This window comes from Crocuta crocuta, unplaced genomic scaffold, assembly GCF_008692635.1.
Source record: "Crocuta crocuta isolate KB4526 unplaced genomic scaffold, BGI_CrCroc_1.0 scaffold463, whole genome shotgun sequence".
NCBI classification, from domain to species: domain Eukaryota; kingdom Metazoa; phylum Chordata; class Mammalia; order Carnivora; family Hyaenidae; genus Crocuta; species Crocuta crocuta.
The window spans coordinates 1131552-1147373 of NW_027527929.1; the positions used below are offsets into that span (position 1 = coordinate 1131552).

The 15822-nt window shown below is 38.5% G+C and overlaps 2 protein-coding genes across 10 annotated transcripts in view; one reads left to right on the forward strand and one right to left on the reverse strand.

Annotated features, from left to right (window-relative positions):
- The window catches only part of NEK4 (NIMA related kinase 4), a 39899-nt gene extending 28076 nt beyond the window's left edge, over window positions 1-11823 (forward strand). For 7 of the 9 annotated variants that reach the window (XM_077749612.1, XM_077749620.1, XM_077749646.1 and 4 more), the window contains one exon: window positions 10402-11822. In XM_077749612.1, the coding sequence (XP_077605738.1) occupies window positions 10402-10494 (93 nt within the window). In that variant the 3' untranslated portion in view covers window positions 10495-11822. Of the gene's footprint in view, window positions 1-10401 lie in introns of all 9 variants that reach the window. The other 2 variants (XM_077749670.1, XM_077749679.1) reach the window with 1 other exon arrangement.
- Window positions 11824-14716: 2893 nt separating this feature from the next.
- The window catches only part of SPCS1 (signal peptidase complex subunit 1), a 1694-nt gene continuing 588 nt past the window's right edge, over window positions 14717-15822 (reverse strand). The window contains exons 3-4 of the mRNA XM_077749690.1: window positions 15719-15805; window positions 14717-15210 (exon numbers count right to left, since the gene is read on the reverse strand). Coding sequence (XP_077605816.1) covers window positions 15085-15210; window positions 15719-15805 — 213 coding nt within the window. The 3' untranslated portion in view covers window positions 14717-15084. The remainder of the gene's footprint in view (window positions 15211-15718; window positions 15806-15822) is intronic.

Here is a 15822-nt window from a genome sequence, read left to right on the forward strand (position 1 = left end):
TCTTTTTTCCACACGTATAATTATTTTTCTGTCCATTTGTTAGAATGTTGTAGACATGATGGCCCTCCACCCCTAAATTCGTCATTGTATTTCCTAAAAACAAGAATACGTCCTTACATAACCACAGCACAGTGATCAAATTCAGAAAATTAACACTGATATAATACCACTACCTAATCTACGGACATTATTTAAATTTCATGAATTATCGTACTGCTATCCTTTATAGCAAAAGAAAAAAAAATCATTCTGTTCTAGGATTCAGTTGATTCAACTCAACTGTGATTGCATTAAATAAAGGATTACCTTTTAAAATAGTTTTTAAAGGTGTAATTCACATAACATGCAATTCACACATTTTTAAAAAATTTTTGTTTTTTAATGTTCATTTTTGAGGGAGACAGACCAGAGTGTGAATGGGGAAGGGGCAGAGAGACCGAGCGAGACACAGAATCAGAAACAGGCTTCAGGCTCCGAGCTGTCAGCATAGAGCCCAGTGCGGGGTTCGAACTCTGGAACGGTGAGATCATGACCTAGGCCAAAGTCGGACGCCCAGCCAACTGAGCCATCCAGGCGCCACAGTTCATGCATTTAAAGTGTACACTTCAAGGGTGCCTGGATGGCTCAGTCAGTTAAGTGTCAGACTTTGGCTCAGGTTATGATCGCACTGTTCATGAGTTTGACCCTACTTTGGGATAGATCCTCTGTCTGCCTCTCTTCCTGCCCCTCTGCTGCTTGTGTTCTCTCTCTCTGTCAAAAATAAATAAATGTTAAAAAAAATTTTTAAGTGTACAATTCAGTGGTTTTTAATATATTCAATATATATTCACAAATATATATATCATTACAGTCAATTTTAAATATTTTTGTCTCCTTAAAATGAAACCTTAGGGGCGCCTGGGTGGCTCAGTCGGTTGAGCGTCCGACTTAGGCTCAGGTCATGATCTCACAGTGTGTGGGTTCAATCCCCGCGTCGGGCTCTGTGCTGACAGCTAGCTTGGAGCCTGGAGCCTGCTTGGGATTCTGTGTCTCCCCCTCTTTCTGACCCTCCCCTGCTCATTCTGTCTGTCTGTCTCTCTCAGAAATGGAGAAAACATTAAAAAAAAATTTTTTTTAAATGAAACCTTGTACTTTTAGCTATTGGTATCCTATCCTCTCTTCCTTCCAATCCTAAGAAACCACTAAATCTGCCTTCTCTCTGTATAGATTTGCCTATTTTGGACATTTCATTTAATAGAATCCTATAAAATATATAGTTTTTTGTGACTGACTTTTTTCACTTAGCATAATGTCTTCAAGGTTCATGTGTATAGGAGCAGGTATCAGTACCTCATTCCTTTTTATGGCTTAACAGTATTCTGTTGTGTGGATATACCACATTTTGTTTACTCTCTTTATCAGTTGATGGACATTTTGGTTGTTTCCACCTTGTACCTGTTGTGACTAAATCTGGTATAAACATTGGTGTGTAAGCTTCAGTGTGGATTCAGTTCCCTTGGATGTATAACTAGGAGAGTGGAATTGTTGGGTCACATGGTAAGTCTACATTTAAATGTTTGAGGAGCTTCAGACTATGTTCTTTTTCATTTTTTTTTTTAATGCTTATTTAGTTTTGAGAGAAAGAGAGACAGAGAGAGAGCACAAGTGGGGGAGTGGGGTAGGGACAGAGAAAGACATACACAGAATTCGAAGCAGGCTCCAGGCTCTGAGCTGTCAGCACAGAGCCCGATGCAGGGCTCAAACCCATGGACCATGAGACCATGACCTGAGCTCAAGTTGGATGCTTAACCAAGCCCCAATTCCAGACTGTCTAAAGCAGCTGCATCGTTTTGTTCTGATTTCTTGCCATCCTAGTCAACACTTGTTAGCCATCCTAGCAGGTGGAAGTGGTATTTATTGTGGTTTTGATTTGCATTTCCTGGATTGCAACTAATGATGTTGAGCATCTTTTCATGTACTACTTTGCATTTTGTATATTTTCTTTGGAGGTATGTCTACTCAAGTTCTTTGCCTATTTTTCAATTGAGTTATTTATATTTTAATTAATGAGTTGTAGGAATTCTCTATATATTCTAGATATAAGTCATAGTATCAAATATATGATCTGTAAATATTTTTCCCCATTCTGCAGGAATGGAAGAATGTCTTTTTTCTTTCTTGATAGTGTTCTTTGAAACACAAAAATTTTCATTTTTGATGAAGTCCAATTTATTTTTATTTCTTAATGTTTATTTTTGAGAGATGGAGAGAAACAGCATGTGAACGGAGGGGAGGAGCAGAGAGAGAGGGAAACATACATGGAGTCTGAAGCAGGCTCCAGGCTCTCAGCTGTCAGTATAGAGCCCCACACGGGGCTCGAACTCACAGACTGCAAGATCATGACCTGAGTCGAGGTCGGATGCTCAATTGACTGAGCCACCCAGGCGCCCCTATTTTTCTTTTGCTGCTTGTGTTTTTGGTGTCATCAAAGAATCTTTTGCCAAATCCAAGATCATGTAGGTTTACCTCTATGTTTTCTTGTAAAAGGTTTATAGTTTTAGTCTGTACATTTAGGTCTTTGATGTATTTTGAGTTAATTTTTGTATATTGTATGGAGTAAAGGTCCATCTTCATTCTTATGTATGTGGCTATCTTGTTGTCTGGCCACCATTTGTTGGAAAGACTGTTCTGCCCCCTGGTCAAAAAAAAAAAACAAGTTGAGCATATATGCTTGGGCTTATTTTTGGACTCTCAATTCTGTTCCTTTAATCTGTGTCTGTCTTTATAGCAGTACCATACAGTCCTGTTAATTGTTGATTTGTAGTTAAGTTTTGAAATCAAGATAGATGAGTCCTCCAACTTTTTACTTTTCAAACTTGTTCTAGCTATTCTGGGTTCCTTACAGTTCTATGCATTTTAGAATTTGCTTGTCAGTTTCTTCAAAGAAGCCAGCTGGGATTCTTATAGGGATTGCATTAAATCTGCAGTTTAATTTGTGGAGTATTATCATCTCAACAAAGTTAAGACTTCCTATTCAGAAACATGAGGTGATTTTAAGTTTATTAAATTTTAGATCTTAAATTCCTTTAAACAGCATTTTGTAGTTTTCAGAGCATAAGCTTTTTGCCTCTTGTTAAATTTATTCCTGAGTATTTTATTCTTTTTGATGCTAATGGAATCTTCTTTTATTTATTTGGGATTGTTTACTGCAAATGCATAGAAATAAATTTGATTTTGGAAATCTTGACTCTGTGTCCTGTAACCTTGCTGAACTTATATATTGGGTTCAATATCCTTTTGCGTATGTGTGTGTGTGGACTCCTTGGAATTCTTCTCTAAATAATATCATATCATCTGTGAATAGAGTTAGTTTTACTTTCTAGTCTGAATGCCTTTTACTTCTTTTTCTTGCCTCATTCCCCTGGCTAAAACCTCCAGTACAGTATTGGCTAGAAGTGGTACAAGTGGAGATCCTTGACTTGTTTCTGATCTAGGAGGGAAAGCATCCAGTCTTTCACCATTAGTTGACTGTGGGTTTTTATAGATACCATTTATCAGTTTGAAGAAGGTTCCTTCTTTCCTGGTTTGTTGAGTTTTTTTTTTTAATCATAGAAACTTATTAGGTTTGTCAGATGCTTTCTATGTCAATGATCATATGGCTTTTGTTTTCAATTGTTGATAGGGTGTATAACATTAATTGATTTGGGGATGTTAAACCATCCTTGCATTCCTGAGATAAACCTCACTTGGTCATACTACTACTACTACTTATATGTTTCTGGAGTCATGTTTCTAGTATTTTGTTGAAGATTCTTTTGTCCATATTCTTACAAGATACTGGTCTTTAGTTTTCTGTGATGTCTTTGGTTGTGTTATCAGGGTAATAATGGCTTAATAGAATGAGTTGGGGACTGTTCCCCCACTTGTTTTTTTTGGAAGACTTAGTGAATAACTGGTATTCTTTATTGTTTCAAGTTTATTTATTTATTTTGAGAGAGAGTTCATTTTTTTAAGATTCTGCATATAAGTGAGATCATACAGTATTTTTATTTCTCTGACTTATTTCACTTAGAATAATGCCTTCAAGGTCCATTGATGTTGTTGCAATGGCACTACTTTGCCAGATAAAAGATTCTTGGATGACAGTTGGGTTTTTATTTATTTTTTTTGTTCTTTTTGTTTCACTTTGAAAAGACTGCCCCACTGCCTTCTGGCCTCCACAGTTTCTGATGAGAAATCTGATATCATATTGGAGATCCTTTGTATGTGATAAGATGCTCCTTTATTGGTGGTTTCAAGATTCTCTGTGTCTCTTCAGCTTTCAACAGCTTGATTATAATGTGTCTGGGTAGGAACAGTTTGTTTCATCCTACTTGGAGTTTATTGAACTTCTTGAATTAGTTTATATTCATGTATTTGTTAAAACTTCATACATTTTGGCTATTATTTCTTCAAATAATCTCTCTTCCTCTTTCTTCCCCTTCTGAGACTCCCACTATGCATATATATCAGGTTTCTAAGTCCCCTGGAAGTTGTTTCAGCTGGAGGGGAGGGGTTTGTAACTGTCACTGAGGGCTACAACAGTGGTTGCCTGCTTCTGTGTTTGCAACTCTGTGATCAGAAGCAGCAATCATCTGTCCATACATAGACCCCCAGGACATGGAGGATAAGTTCTTACTGCCTACCCTGGCTCTACAGGCTGTGTGTAGGTTGCTCTAGGAACATCTGCACAGCTGCCTGCCACCAGGCTAGGGGTGCTAGGAACTGAAATTGACTGAAATTAACCACAGTTTACCAGCCTTCCCCTGGAACTTACAAGTCTTTAATAGACTGCAGAATTCCAAAATAGTTACATCAGGCATTTTGCCAGGGTAATTTTTGTCCATGTGAGATGAAGTCCTGGTACTTCCTCCTCTGTTCTCTTTCATACCTATTGTATAATTGCTTTTTTTTTTAATTAAAAAAATTTTTTTTATGTTTGAGAGAGAGAGAGAAACAGGGTGTGAGTGGCGGAGGGGCACAGAGTCAGGGAAACACAGAATCCAAAGCAGGCTCCAGGCTGTGAGCTGTCAGCACAGAACCCAATGCCAGGCTGGAACTCCCAAACTGCAAGAGTCCTCCCCCTGGCATGCCAGGAGGGCTAGTTTCCTGCAGATCAAGCCATCTGCTGGTGCCAGGCAAAGCTGCCTCTCCTGGCGCTCCAAGGTTCGTGTCCCTGGTGTCAAAGGATGTGGAAATACACTGTCTCTGAATCCCAGATGAGCTCCCAAGTAGTGTAGCAGGATTCTCCCATAGAGTTGTGAGGCTGAGGCTTTTCTTTCCAGGAAGCAACTTTATTCCTGCCGGAACCACTCAGTTGGGTTCCCAAAGAACTGAGCCCCAAACGCCACGTGGTGTAGCTTTTTATATATATTTTTACTTCTTTGTCTCCCATATATGGTAACATACAAACATGTAGTCTGATTAAGTGACCTTGTGTTACAAGGTCATGAGGCATGTTATCATATATGCATATAGCCAGGTTGCATTGAGGTTTTTTTCTTTCCTGAGGGAGGAAACCCTACCACACTCTATTCTGTTCCATTGATCTGAGTGTTTTTGTGCCAGTACCATACTGTCTTGATGATTACAGCTCTGTAATACAGCTTGAAGTGTGGGATTGTGATGCCTCCAGCTTTGGTTTTCTTTTTCAAGATTGCTTTGGCTATTTGGGGTCTTTCCTGGTTCCATACAAACTTTAGGATTGTTTGTTCTAGCTCTGTGAAGAATGCTGGTGTTATTTTGATAGGGATTGCTCAGCTATTATTTCTTTAAGTAATTTTTTCTGCTTCTTTCTTGCTCTTCTTCTGATGGTACCATTACACATGTGTTGGTGTGTTGAATGATGTCCCACTTTTCTCTGAAGTGATGTTCACTTTTCTTCATTTTCTTTTCTCTCTGTTCTTTGATTACATAATCTTTATTGATCTACAGCCCACTTAACTTTTCTTTCTGCCAATCAAATATACTGTTGAGCCTCTCTGTTGAGTTTTTCATTTGTCATTGTACTTTTCCACTTCAGAATTTCCATCTAGTTCTTACAACTACTTTGTTAATCATAGTTTTCTTTAGTTCTGTGAACATGTTTCTAATGATATCTTTGCCTGTTAATCTGGCATCTGGTTGCTCTCCTAGGCAGTGCCTCTCTTGCCGCCTTCTTTTCCCCAGTGTATGTGTCTTACTATCCTGTTTTTCTGTGTCTTATAACTGTCTGTTGAAAACTGGACATTTCAGAAACACGATTGTACAAGTCTGGGCACTGGCCTCCCCATGGAGGAAGACATTGTTTCCAGCAATGTCCTGGAGCTCACATTGCTCCACAGACTGATCCAGTTAAATTTGGGATTCTTTGAAGGGATAGTTCCCAGGGTCAGTGTTTAAAATTTGTTTTGACCCCAGGGGGGCCCCTCCCAGCTTCATAGTTGTCTCCATCAAAGTAGGTGGCCCACAGTTTAGCCTATATAGCCAGCGAGTCTACCAGTCTCCTCCTAGTTGCCGTTCACCACTACTTCCAGTTTTTGAGAGCACTTGTAGGTTTGAATGTTTCCATTCTGTTCTAAATGAGGTCAGCCCATTAAGGAAAAGTTTTGGTGGTGGTTTTTGTCTCGCTTTTCACCCCAGGCAGTCTCTGAGCACAGCTGGGAATGAATACAATAGCATACTTGTCTATGAGTGACACTCCTACTTTAGGAGCTCAGCGTTGGGTGGGTGGGGGTGGGGGGCTGGTCTTCTTGTCAGGCTTCACCTAAACATGAAATCTTCACGTTATGGTCTGGGGCAATGGTGATTGGGAACCCAGTATTTTCATTAGCCTTGATCCCAAGATACAGCCTCCATCGTACAAGTCTAACCTGGTATAAAAAGGAAGTTCCCACCTCTTGGCTGCACTCTCTAAAATGTATCCTTAACCACAGATGTGGGGAGGGAGGCAGGATGAGATCTGATGTCCTGCCCCTCACAGGAAGATTGCCTTTGGACTAGGAGCTGATGGAAAGGGAGGCCTGTGTTGTTGCCTACAGTCTTGGATAGAGTTTTTGTCTCACTCATCAGGGACTGGGGAGGGAGGCAGTTGATCTTATCTTAGATACCACCTGCTCTCACTGTTCTTTTTTTTTTTTTTTAAATGTTTTTTATTTATTTCTAGGAGAGAGAGAGAGACAGCGTGAGCAGGGGAGGGCCAGAGAGAGAGGGAGTCACAGACTGAAACAGGCTCCAGGCCCTGAGCTGGCTGTCAGCACAGAGCCCGATGCGGGGCTCAAACCCACGAACCGCGAGATCAGGACCTAAGCGAAAGTCGGACGCTTAACCGACTAAGCCACCCAGGCACCCCTGCTCTCACTGTTCTTAATGGGTTTTAGTGGATTTTCTTGAGAAAAAAAAATGTCTTTATTTGCTGTATGCCCTCAGGACCACTTCCAGAGATTTTAAATGGTTAGTTTAAAAAATAATTTTTACCAGTTTCTGTTGAGGAGGGGGTCTTCAAAACTTCTCAAGCTCTCATGCCAGATATGGAACCGACTGGGATTATATTTATTATTTCTCATTTAATCTGGAACAGTTAGGACATTTTTGAAGAGTTATCGGCCATATGTTTTATAAAGTGACCCTCGGTTTGGATTTGTTTGATGTATTTCCTATTGAATAAATTCAGATTATGCACTTTTGGCAGAAATACCACAAACACTGTGATACTGTGTCATTTTCTGTGCACTGGATAGGAGGTGTGTGACATCTGTTTCACACATTATTAGGTGTTATTTCAATTCCAGGCATATATTGTCATGTCATAGTTATTTTTTTTATTATTAGATTGAAATTTGCTGTAATTGGTTATTTGTATTAATTTGTGAATAGCTTTGCTGAATTATCTATAGGATTGATTTTGTTGTTTTACCAATTATAATGTTCTAATATTGTGTTTTACTGATTCTAAGAGCTCTATTTTTTTTTAAATAGGGAAACTATGTGCTGTTTAAAGTTTATTGATTTAGTGAGAGAGAGAGAGAGTTGAGGGGAGAGGCAGAGAGAGAGGGAGGGAGAGGGTCCCAAGCAGGCTCCACGCTGTCAGTGCCAAGCCCAACACAGGGCTCGAACCCACGAAGTGTGAGATCATGACCTGAGCTGAAACCAAGAGTCAGACACTTAATGGACTGAGCCCCCCAGGGTCCCCCAAGAGCTCTATATTGTATTAATGGTATTAATTCTTTGGCATGTATGTTGTAAGTTTTCCCCAGTGTAATTTCTCATGATTTTATTTTTTGATATCTTGAAGTTTAAAATTTTTTAAATATGACAGTATTTCCCATCTGGTTTCCACCTCTGGAACCATGCTTAGAAAAGCCCTTCTTTTTTTTTTTTTTTTTTTTTTTTTAAATCCTTTCTTCTAAATGGACAAATTCCTAAACACACACACACACACACACACACACACACACACACACCAAAACTCAAACAGGAAGAGATAGAAAATCTGAACAGACCCATAGCTAGTGAAGAAATTGAATCAGTTATCAAAAATCTCCCAACAACTAAGAGCCCTGGACCAGATGGCTTCCCTAGGAAATTCTACCATTTAAATCAGAGTTAATACCCATTCTTTTCAAGCTGTTCCAGAAAATAGAAATGGAAGGAAAACTTCCAGACTCATTCTACGAAGCCAGGATCACTTTGATTCCCAAATAAGATAGAGACCCAGCAAAAAAAAAAAAGAGAACTACAGGCCAATATCCCTGATGAATATGGATGCAAAAATTCTCAACAAGAATTTTGCAAATCGAATTCAACAGCATATAAAAAGAATTATCCACCATGATCAAGTGGGATTCATTCCTGGGTTGCAGGTCTGGCTCATTATTTGCAAATCAATCAACATGATACATCACATTAAGAAAAGAAAAGAACCATATGATCCTGTCAATAAATGCAGAAAAAGCATTTGACAGAATACAGTATCCTTTATAAAAACCCTCGAGAAAGTTGGGATAGAAGGAACTTACTTAAACATCATAAAAGCCATTTATGAAAAGCCCACAGCTAATATCATCCTCAATGGGGAAAAACTGAGAGCTTTCCCCCTGAGATCAGGAACACGACAGGGATGTCCACTCTCACCACTGTTGTTTAACATAGTGCTGGAAGTCCTAGCATCAGCAATTAGACAACAAAATGAAATAAAAGGCATCAAAATTGGCAAAGATGAAGTCAAACTTTCACTTTTTGCAAATGACATGATACTCTACGTGGAAAACCCGACAGACACCACCAAAAGTCTGCTAGAACTGATCCATGAATTCAGCAAAGCTGCAGGATACAAAATCAATGTACAGAAATCGTTTGCATTTTTATACACCAATAATGAAGCAACAGAAATAGAATCAACTGATCTCATTCACAGTTGCACCAAAAACTGTAAAATACCTAGGAATAAACCTAACCAAAGATGTAAAAGAACTGTATGATGAAAACTATAGAAAACTTATGAAGGAAATTGAAGAAGACACAAAGAAATGGAAAAACATCCCATGCTAATGGATTGGAAGAATATTGTTAAAATGTCAATACTACCCAAAGCAATCTACACATTCAATNCCAATTTCTTACTCGATACATCTCCAAAGGCAAGGGAATCCAAAGCAAAAATGAACTAGTAACACCTCATCAAGGTAAAAAGCTTCTGCACAGCAAAGGAAACAATCAACAAAACTAATAGGCAACTGATGGNGGCCCCTTTGGAAAACAGTGTGGACGTTCCTCAGAAAATTAACAATAGAACTCCCCTATAACCCAGCAATAGCACTGCTAGGAATTTACCCAAGGGATACAGGAGTGCTGATGCCTAGAGGCACATGTACCCCAATGTTCATAGCAGCACTTTCAACAATACCCAAATCATGGTAAGAGCCTAAATGTCCATCAGTGACAAATGGATCAAGATGTGGTTTATATAGACAATGGAATTCTACATGGCAATGAGAAAGAATGAAATCTGGCCATTTGTAGCAACGTGGATGGAACTTGAGGGTGTTATGCTAAGTGAAATAAGTCAGGCAGAGAAAGACAGATACCGTATGTCTTCACTCATATGTGGAACAGGAGAAACTTAACAGAGGACCATAGGGGAGGAGAAGGGGAAAAAATAGTTATGGAGAGGGAGGGAGGCAAACCATAAGAGACACTTAAATACTGAGAACCAACTGATGGGGGGTGGAGGAGAGGGGAAAATGGTGATGGGCATGGAGGAGGGCACTTGTTACAATGAACACTGGGTGTTATAAGGAAACCAACTAAACAATAAACTATAATAAAAAAGAAAAGCCTTTCTTGTAAAAGATTAAAAAATATTCTTTCTACTACATACTGATTTTCTTTTTGTTTCTCCACTAGGTACGTTTGCAGAAGCACATGGGTGAAAAATACACAACTTACAGTGTGAAAGCTCGCCAGTTGAAATTTTTTGAAGAAAATGTGAATTTTTGATACTTTAATCTGCTAGAACTAAAGACCTATTTTCAATGGTTTTTGGCTTAAACAGAAACAAACCTACAATAATGGCTTGAGGCCATTCAACATCCTCATATCTTTTTTTTTTTTTTAACTGTGGGAGAAAATGGGATGGAACAGAGTAAAATGAAGCAATGTCACAAAACAAAGGAAAAAACCTTTGGCTAATCTTACTCTTGATGAGGAAAATCTGTTACGACTTTTGTTTGGTTACTGTTTACTGAGCCTTAAACCACCAACTTTATATTTAGAACTTTATTTTTCTAAGGTACTAATTAGTTTGATACATAAAGGCCATAAAATATTAGAAGTTTTATATTGTACTATAGTGATAAAAGCAATAGGAGAAATGACATAATATGTCTAGTGATGCTAGTTGTCATGGTTAATAACCTTAGGTAGTAATTGATAAATTATTTTTTAAAAAAATCAGTTCATGATTCTGGCAGTAGATATAAAGAGTATGAAGTAGTATCTAGTACTTGAGTAGTTGAATTCCTTTTTTACATATTGATGGATGTTTAACCTTTTATTTTCATTTAATATGAACCTCATTTAGGATATGCAAGAATTGAAACTAAGAAATAATTTGGCTTTGTAAGTCAGTGTTTTTGCTTTTTTTTGGAGTAACTTTTCACCAGTGAAAACATTTCTTAAACACTAATCCCTTTTCCAATTAAGCGATTTGTAAGTCCAGCTCCTTTTAGTTATGTTGGACATACTTACCTCCTGAAGTCCGTCTTCTTGTCTGTCAAATTATTCGTTATCTTAACCATGTTTTAAACGTAAGACTGTATATTACATATTTTATTAGGTGTTTAATAATGGGTAATTCCATGTGGGAAATAAATGGTTTTTATAAAATAAAAATCTTGATTAGTAAATTTTCACTTTTGTATTCAAGGGACTTTAAAAATGAAGGCTGCTCTAGAAATGTTTTCACTTTTTATAATTAAAAGTGTTAGCTTACCTTCTTTGAAAATTACACACACATAAAATAATGAAATGTTCTCCTTCCAGTCACTTAACAGATTTTTAGTTTTTACTATACGCCAGGTGCTATGTCAGGAGCTGGGGATATGGTGGTGAGTAAAACACTATCCCTGCCTTTATGGTGCTCATAGCCTGGTTTCTGAGCTCTTTTATTTTCACTTTGAAGGGTTTCTTAAACCTCAACAGTAAAACCACCTCATCCCAGTCCCAGTCTGGGGCAAAACCTTGGCAAATTATGGGTCTTTCTGAACTATTCACCATTTTTTGTATGTTTTATGAATACCTCTTTCTGGAGAGATACCAGTTTTAGTTAAGTTTTCTCACTAATTTGTATAATGTATCTATTTTCTTAGAATTAAAAAATTCCTCCCCATATGTTATTATTCCCATTCTCTATATTTTTATTTTGTTTAAACATTCATTTGGTTTTCATCTCATTATCTTTTGGTTATTCTGTGGTTTTTCTTTTTTTTTTTAATTTTTAAATGTTTTTTATTTATTTCTGAGAAAGAGAGAGAGACAGTGTGAGCAGGGAGGGATCAGAGAGGGAGACACAGAATCTGAAACATGCTCCAGGCTCTGAGCCAGCTGTCAGCACAGAGCCCTACACGAGGCCTGAAGCCATGAACGATGAGATCATGACCTGAGCCGAAGCTGGATGCTCAACTGACTGAGCCATACAGGTGCCCCTCTGTGGTTTTTCTGAGTGCTTAATCATTTATCTTTCTTAAATATAAAACACCTTTAACAGTATGACTTTTTTTCTCATTATACCTTTGGCCATATTTTCGCCTATATTTTTGACGGGATTTAAATGGTCAGTAATTGTTTTTTTCTCTTTTAAGAAATATTCCTTAATTTCCATACACATATTTCCCTTGTTATCCAAAAAGAGCACACCTATGAAATCTTTGGTAAGCTGAAATGGTGGAAAACAAAGAGTATCTCCAACTTTCTAAGAGTTCTTTGCTCTTAAGACCTACAGTAGTACCTGTTGCTAACTGAAAGAAATCTGAAGAGGATTTTCGCTTTTATGAAAAAAACCATTACTGTAGTAATGTAAGACTTTCAGAAAAGTGAAGTGGCATGAAATGAGCTTTTGGAAAGTAGGGGATACGTGTATTTAGAAAGCCAAAAAAAAAAATTCAGGGCATCTGGGTGTTTTAGTCAGTTAAGCGTCTGACTTCTGATCTCAGTCAGTAGTGAGATCAAACCCTGCATTGGGCTCTGCATTGAGCACGGAGCCTGCTTAAGATTCTCTCCCTCCCTTTCCCGCTGGTCCTCCCCTGCTTGTGCTCACTCACAGGCTCTCTCTGGCAGGGGGGCGGAGGGGTGGGGAGAAAGCCAAGAAAATTGTCTCTCCTTGCTCTAGCTACACTGCAGTGTGGTTACTGAATATGACCTGCATTAACTTTTATTTCTTGGGATTGTTTTTCACAGTGGCTCAGTAGATGAGCCAGTAGATGGAAAGGTCCTATGGGCATTTAATAAAGGTGAATTGTTATGCACAGACACAATCACTTGCCTTTATCTATTCAAACCTGTATAAGACCTGATCAGTAGAGTTTAGTGAAGATGGAAATGTTCTGTATCTGTGTTCTCTGAAAAGGTAGCCACTGGTCATATATGGCTTTTGAGCTCTTGAAATGTGGTTAGTTTGAGGGACTCAACTTTTAATTTTAGTTCTAATTAAATTTAAATAGACCAGGTGACTAATGACAACATATTGGATAATGCAGCTCTGAATCATTCATTATTTATTGACCATCTACAATGTCTCACCAACTCTTAGAAGTACTGGGCAAACAGCAGTGAGCAAAGCAGGATCCTTGTTCCCTCCCATGGAGCTTACATTCTGTGGAGGGAGACGGGAGCAATGAAAAAGTATATAATGTGAGATCTATCAGTGCATATAGGATGGGGCATACCACTTTTTTTTGATAGGGCAGTAGGAGATGCTTCTTTATAGTCCTATCAGACCTGAGTGAAAGGAAAGAACAAGTCCCATATATCTGGGAAGATGTTCTAAGATAGAGAACAAGTGCAGAAGTCTTCCTTTCAATACCTGCCCACTTACCTACCAAAATCTGAAAGGTAGTATTTGTCTCCTACCGAATGAATGGGAGCTGAATGGGAGCGTTGCCAAACTCTTATGTAAAATTCTTTTTTTATACATTTCATGTCTTTTTTTTTTTAAATGTTTTTATTTATTTATAGGAGAGAGAGAGAGAGACAGCGTGAGCAGGGGAGGGTCAGAGAGAGAGGGAGTCACAGACGGAAACAGTCTCCAGGCTCTGAGCCGGCAGTCAGCACAGAGCCCGACGCGGGGCTCGAACCCACGAACCACGAGATCATGACCTAAGCGAAAGTCGGACGCTTAACCGACTAAGCCACCCAGGCGCCCCACATTTCATGTCTTATTTAATGCATAACGATTCAGAACAGCCACATTTTGGCAGCTATGAGAGGTCCCTCCTTGCCGCATTTCTGATGTTAAGTATTTGGCTTTCTACTTACCCCTCTCTTCTGCTTGCATCTGCCTTATATATCCTTTCTCCAGTTTTCAACCTTTGGGTGAGGTAATTTCATTTTTTTTTTAAGTTTATTCATTTTGAGAGAGAGAGTGCATGTATGCAGGAGGGGCAGGGGGGTGGGCAAGAGAATCCCAAGCAGGCTCCATGCTATCATCGTGGAGCTCAACTTGTTGCTCACGCCCATGAACTGTGAGATCACGAGCTGAACTGAAACAACAGTTGTTCACTTAACCGACTGAGCCACCCAGGAGCCCCAAGGTAACTTGACTTTTAACACTATTTGGGAGCTCCTAACTTTTAAATCACATTTATTACTCTTAATTATGTTTAGTCTTATTTATGCTGTTTTAATTTTTTTTTTTCAAGCCTTCCTGACTTTCGTTTATTAAGGTCTTTGTTCTCATTTTTTAAACTTGTATTTTATTAAGTCCTATATTCTTGTACTGAGAAATAGAATATTACCTATAATAACTCTCCCACTCCCATTCCACACACAAAACCTTTAGAACACTTTTCAGGCCTCTGGAAAATTTCAAGACACAGATTAGGAACGTGCTGCTAACAGAAAATAGAAACAGTGCTCAGTTACGCTTTCAGAACCACAAACTTCTAACTCTGGCTTTTACTAGTAGGTTCGCTTGCAAAACAATGAATAAAAGACTCTTTAGACATAGACTTGCACTGAGTTTTAATTGAAAACCCTAAAACAATTTAACCACTCACAATGAATTATAAAACTCTGACAGTCAAATTATACTTTTATGAGGCATTTATTCATTATTTTTGTAGACCTGAAAGAAATTTTGCATACTTGTGTTTTCTGCAGTCATTTCAGAGAAAGATTATGAAGAGAAGGTCTAAAATAATTACATGTCAAAAGCCAACTAAGTTAGAAGTGAAATATAAAGAGAACAAAATCTATACACAGCTGCACTGGAGGAGCAGAGGTGGGTTTCAGCTCATGTGGATATGAAAACAATTTAGCTCATCTCACACAAAATGAAAGCAGGTGCAGTAGTCAAGCTGAATCATGAAAACCCTAATTATTTTTAGCATGCCTCTTAATTTTTCTTTCCCCTGGTTTCTTGTCTTCAGAGCCTGAATCTTGAACAGGTAACCACTTGAGGGGGTGCCGGCGATAAATAGGCCATGGAGGAAGTGTCAACTGAGCCAGAACAGAAAAATCCATCAATATTAAACATTCAAAGCTTAAAAAAGCATTACGTGCAATATGTGGTTCCCAAATAACTCCTCTATGTTACTAGAAGTAAAAACAACAGCAAAACTGACATTCCAATGAAAACTTGTCCACCCAGACAAGATACTTTTAGGATTGCAAACAGGCCTCACCATTTACACATAGGCTTTAAGAGCTAAAAGGTGAGGAGAGAGCACTGTGAAGACGGTAAGAAATTACTGCTAATTTTGAGCTTAAGATTACTGCTTGGAGCAGCTGCCATAAAAAATGAACTGTGTCCTTTTATGCAGCTTAACTTTACCTGACACTTATTTGGTATTCTACTTTTCCAGTGATGGAAACAGGGTGAAACGCTGATGGCAAAAAGGAAGTTTTGAAAAGCTGGTGCTGGTTCTCACCGCTAGGTCCAACCAAACCAACCCAATTTAGAAAACTTAACTTGCCACGGACATCCAAATATCCACAAACTTCTTACCAAACACGAAAAAGCAAATCCGGCCATAACTATATAGACAGTCCACCCGAACTGTTCAGCCACGTACCCGTAGATAAATCCAACTATCTGGAGATAAACGAAAT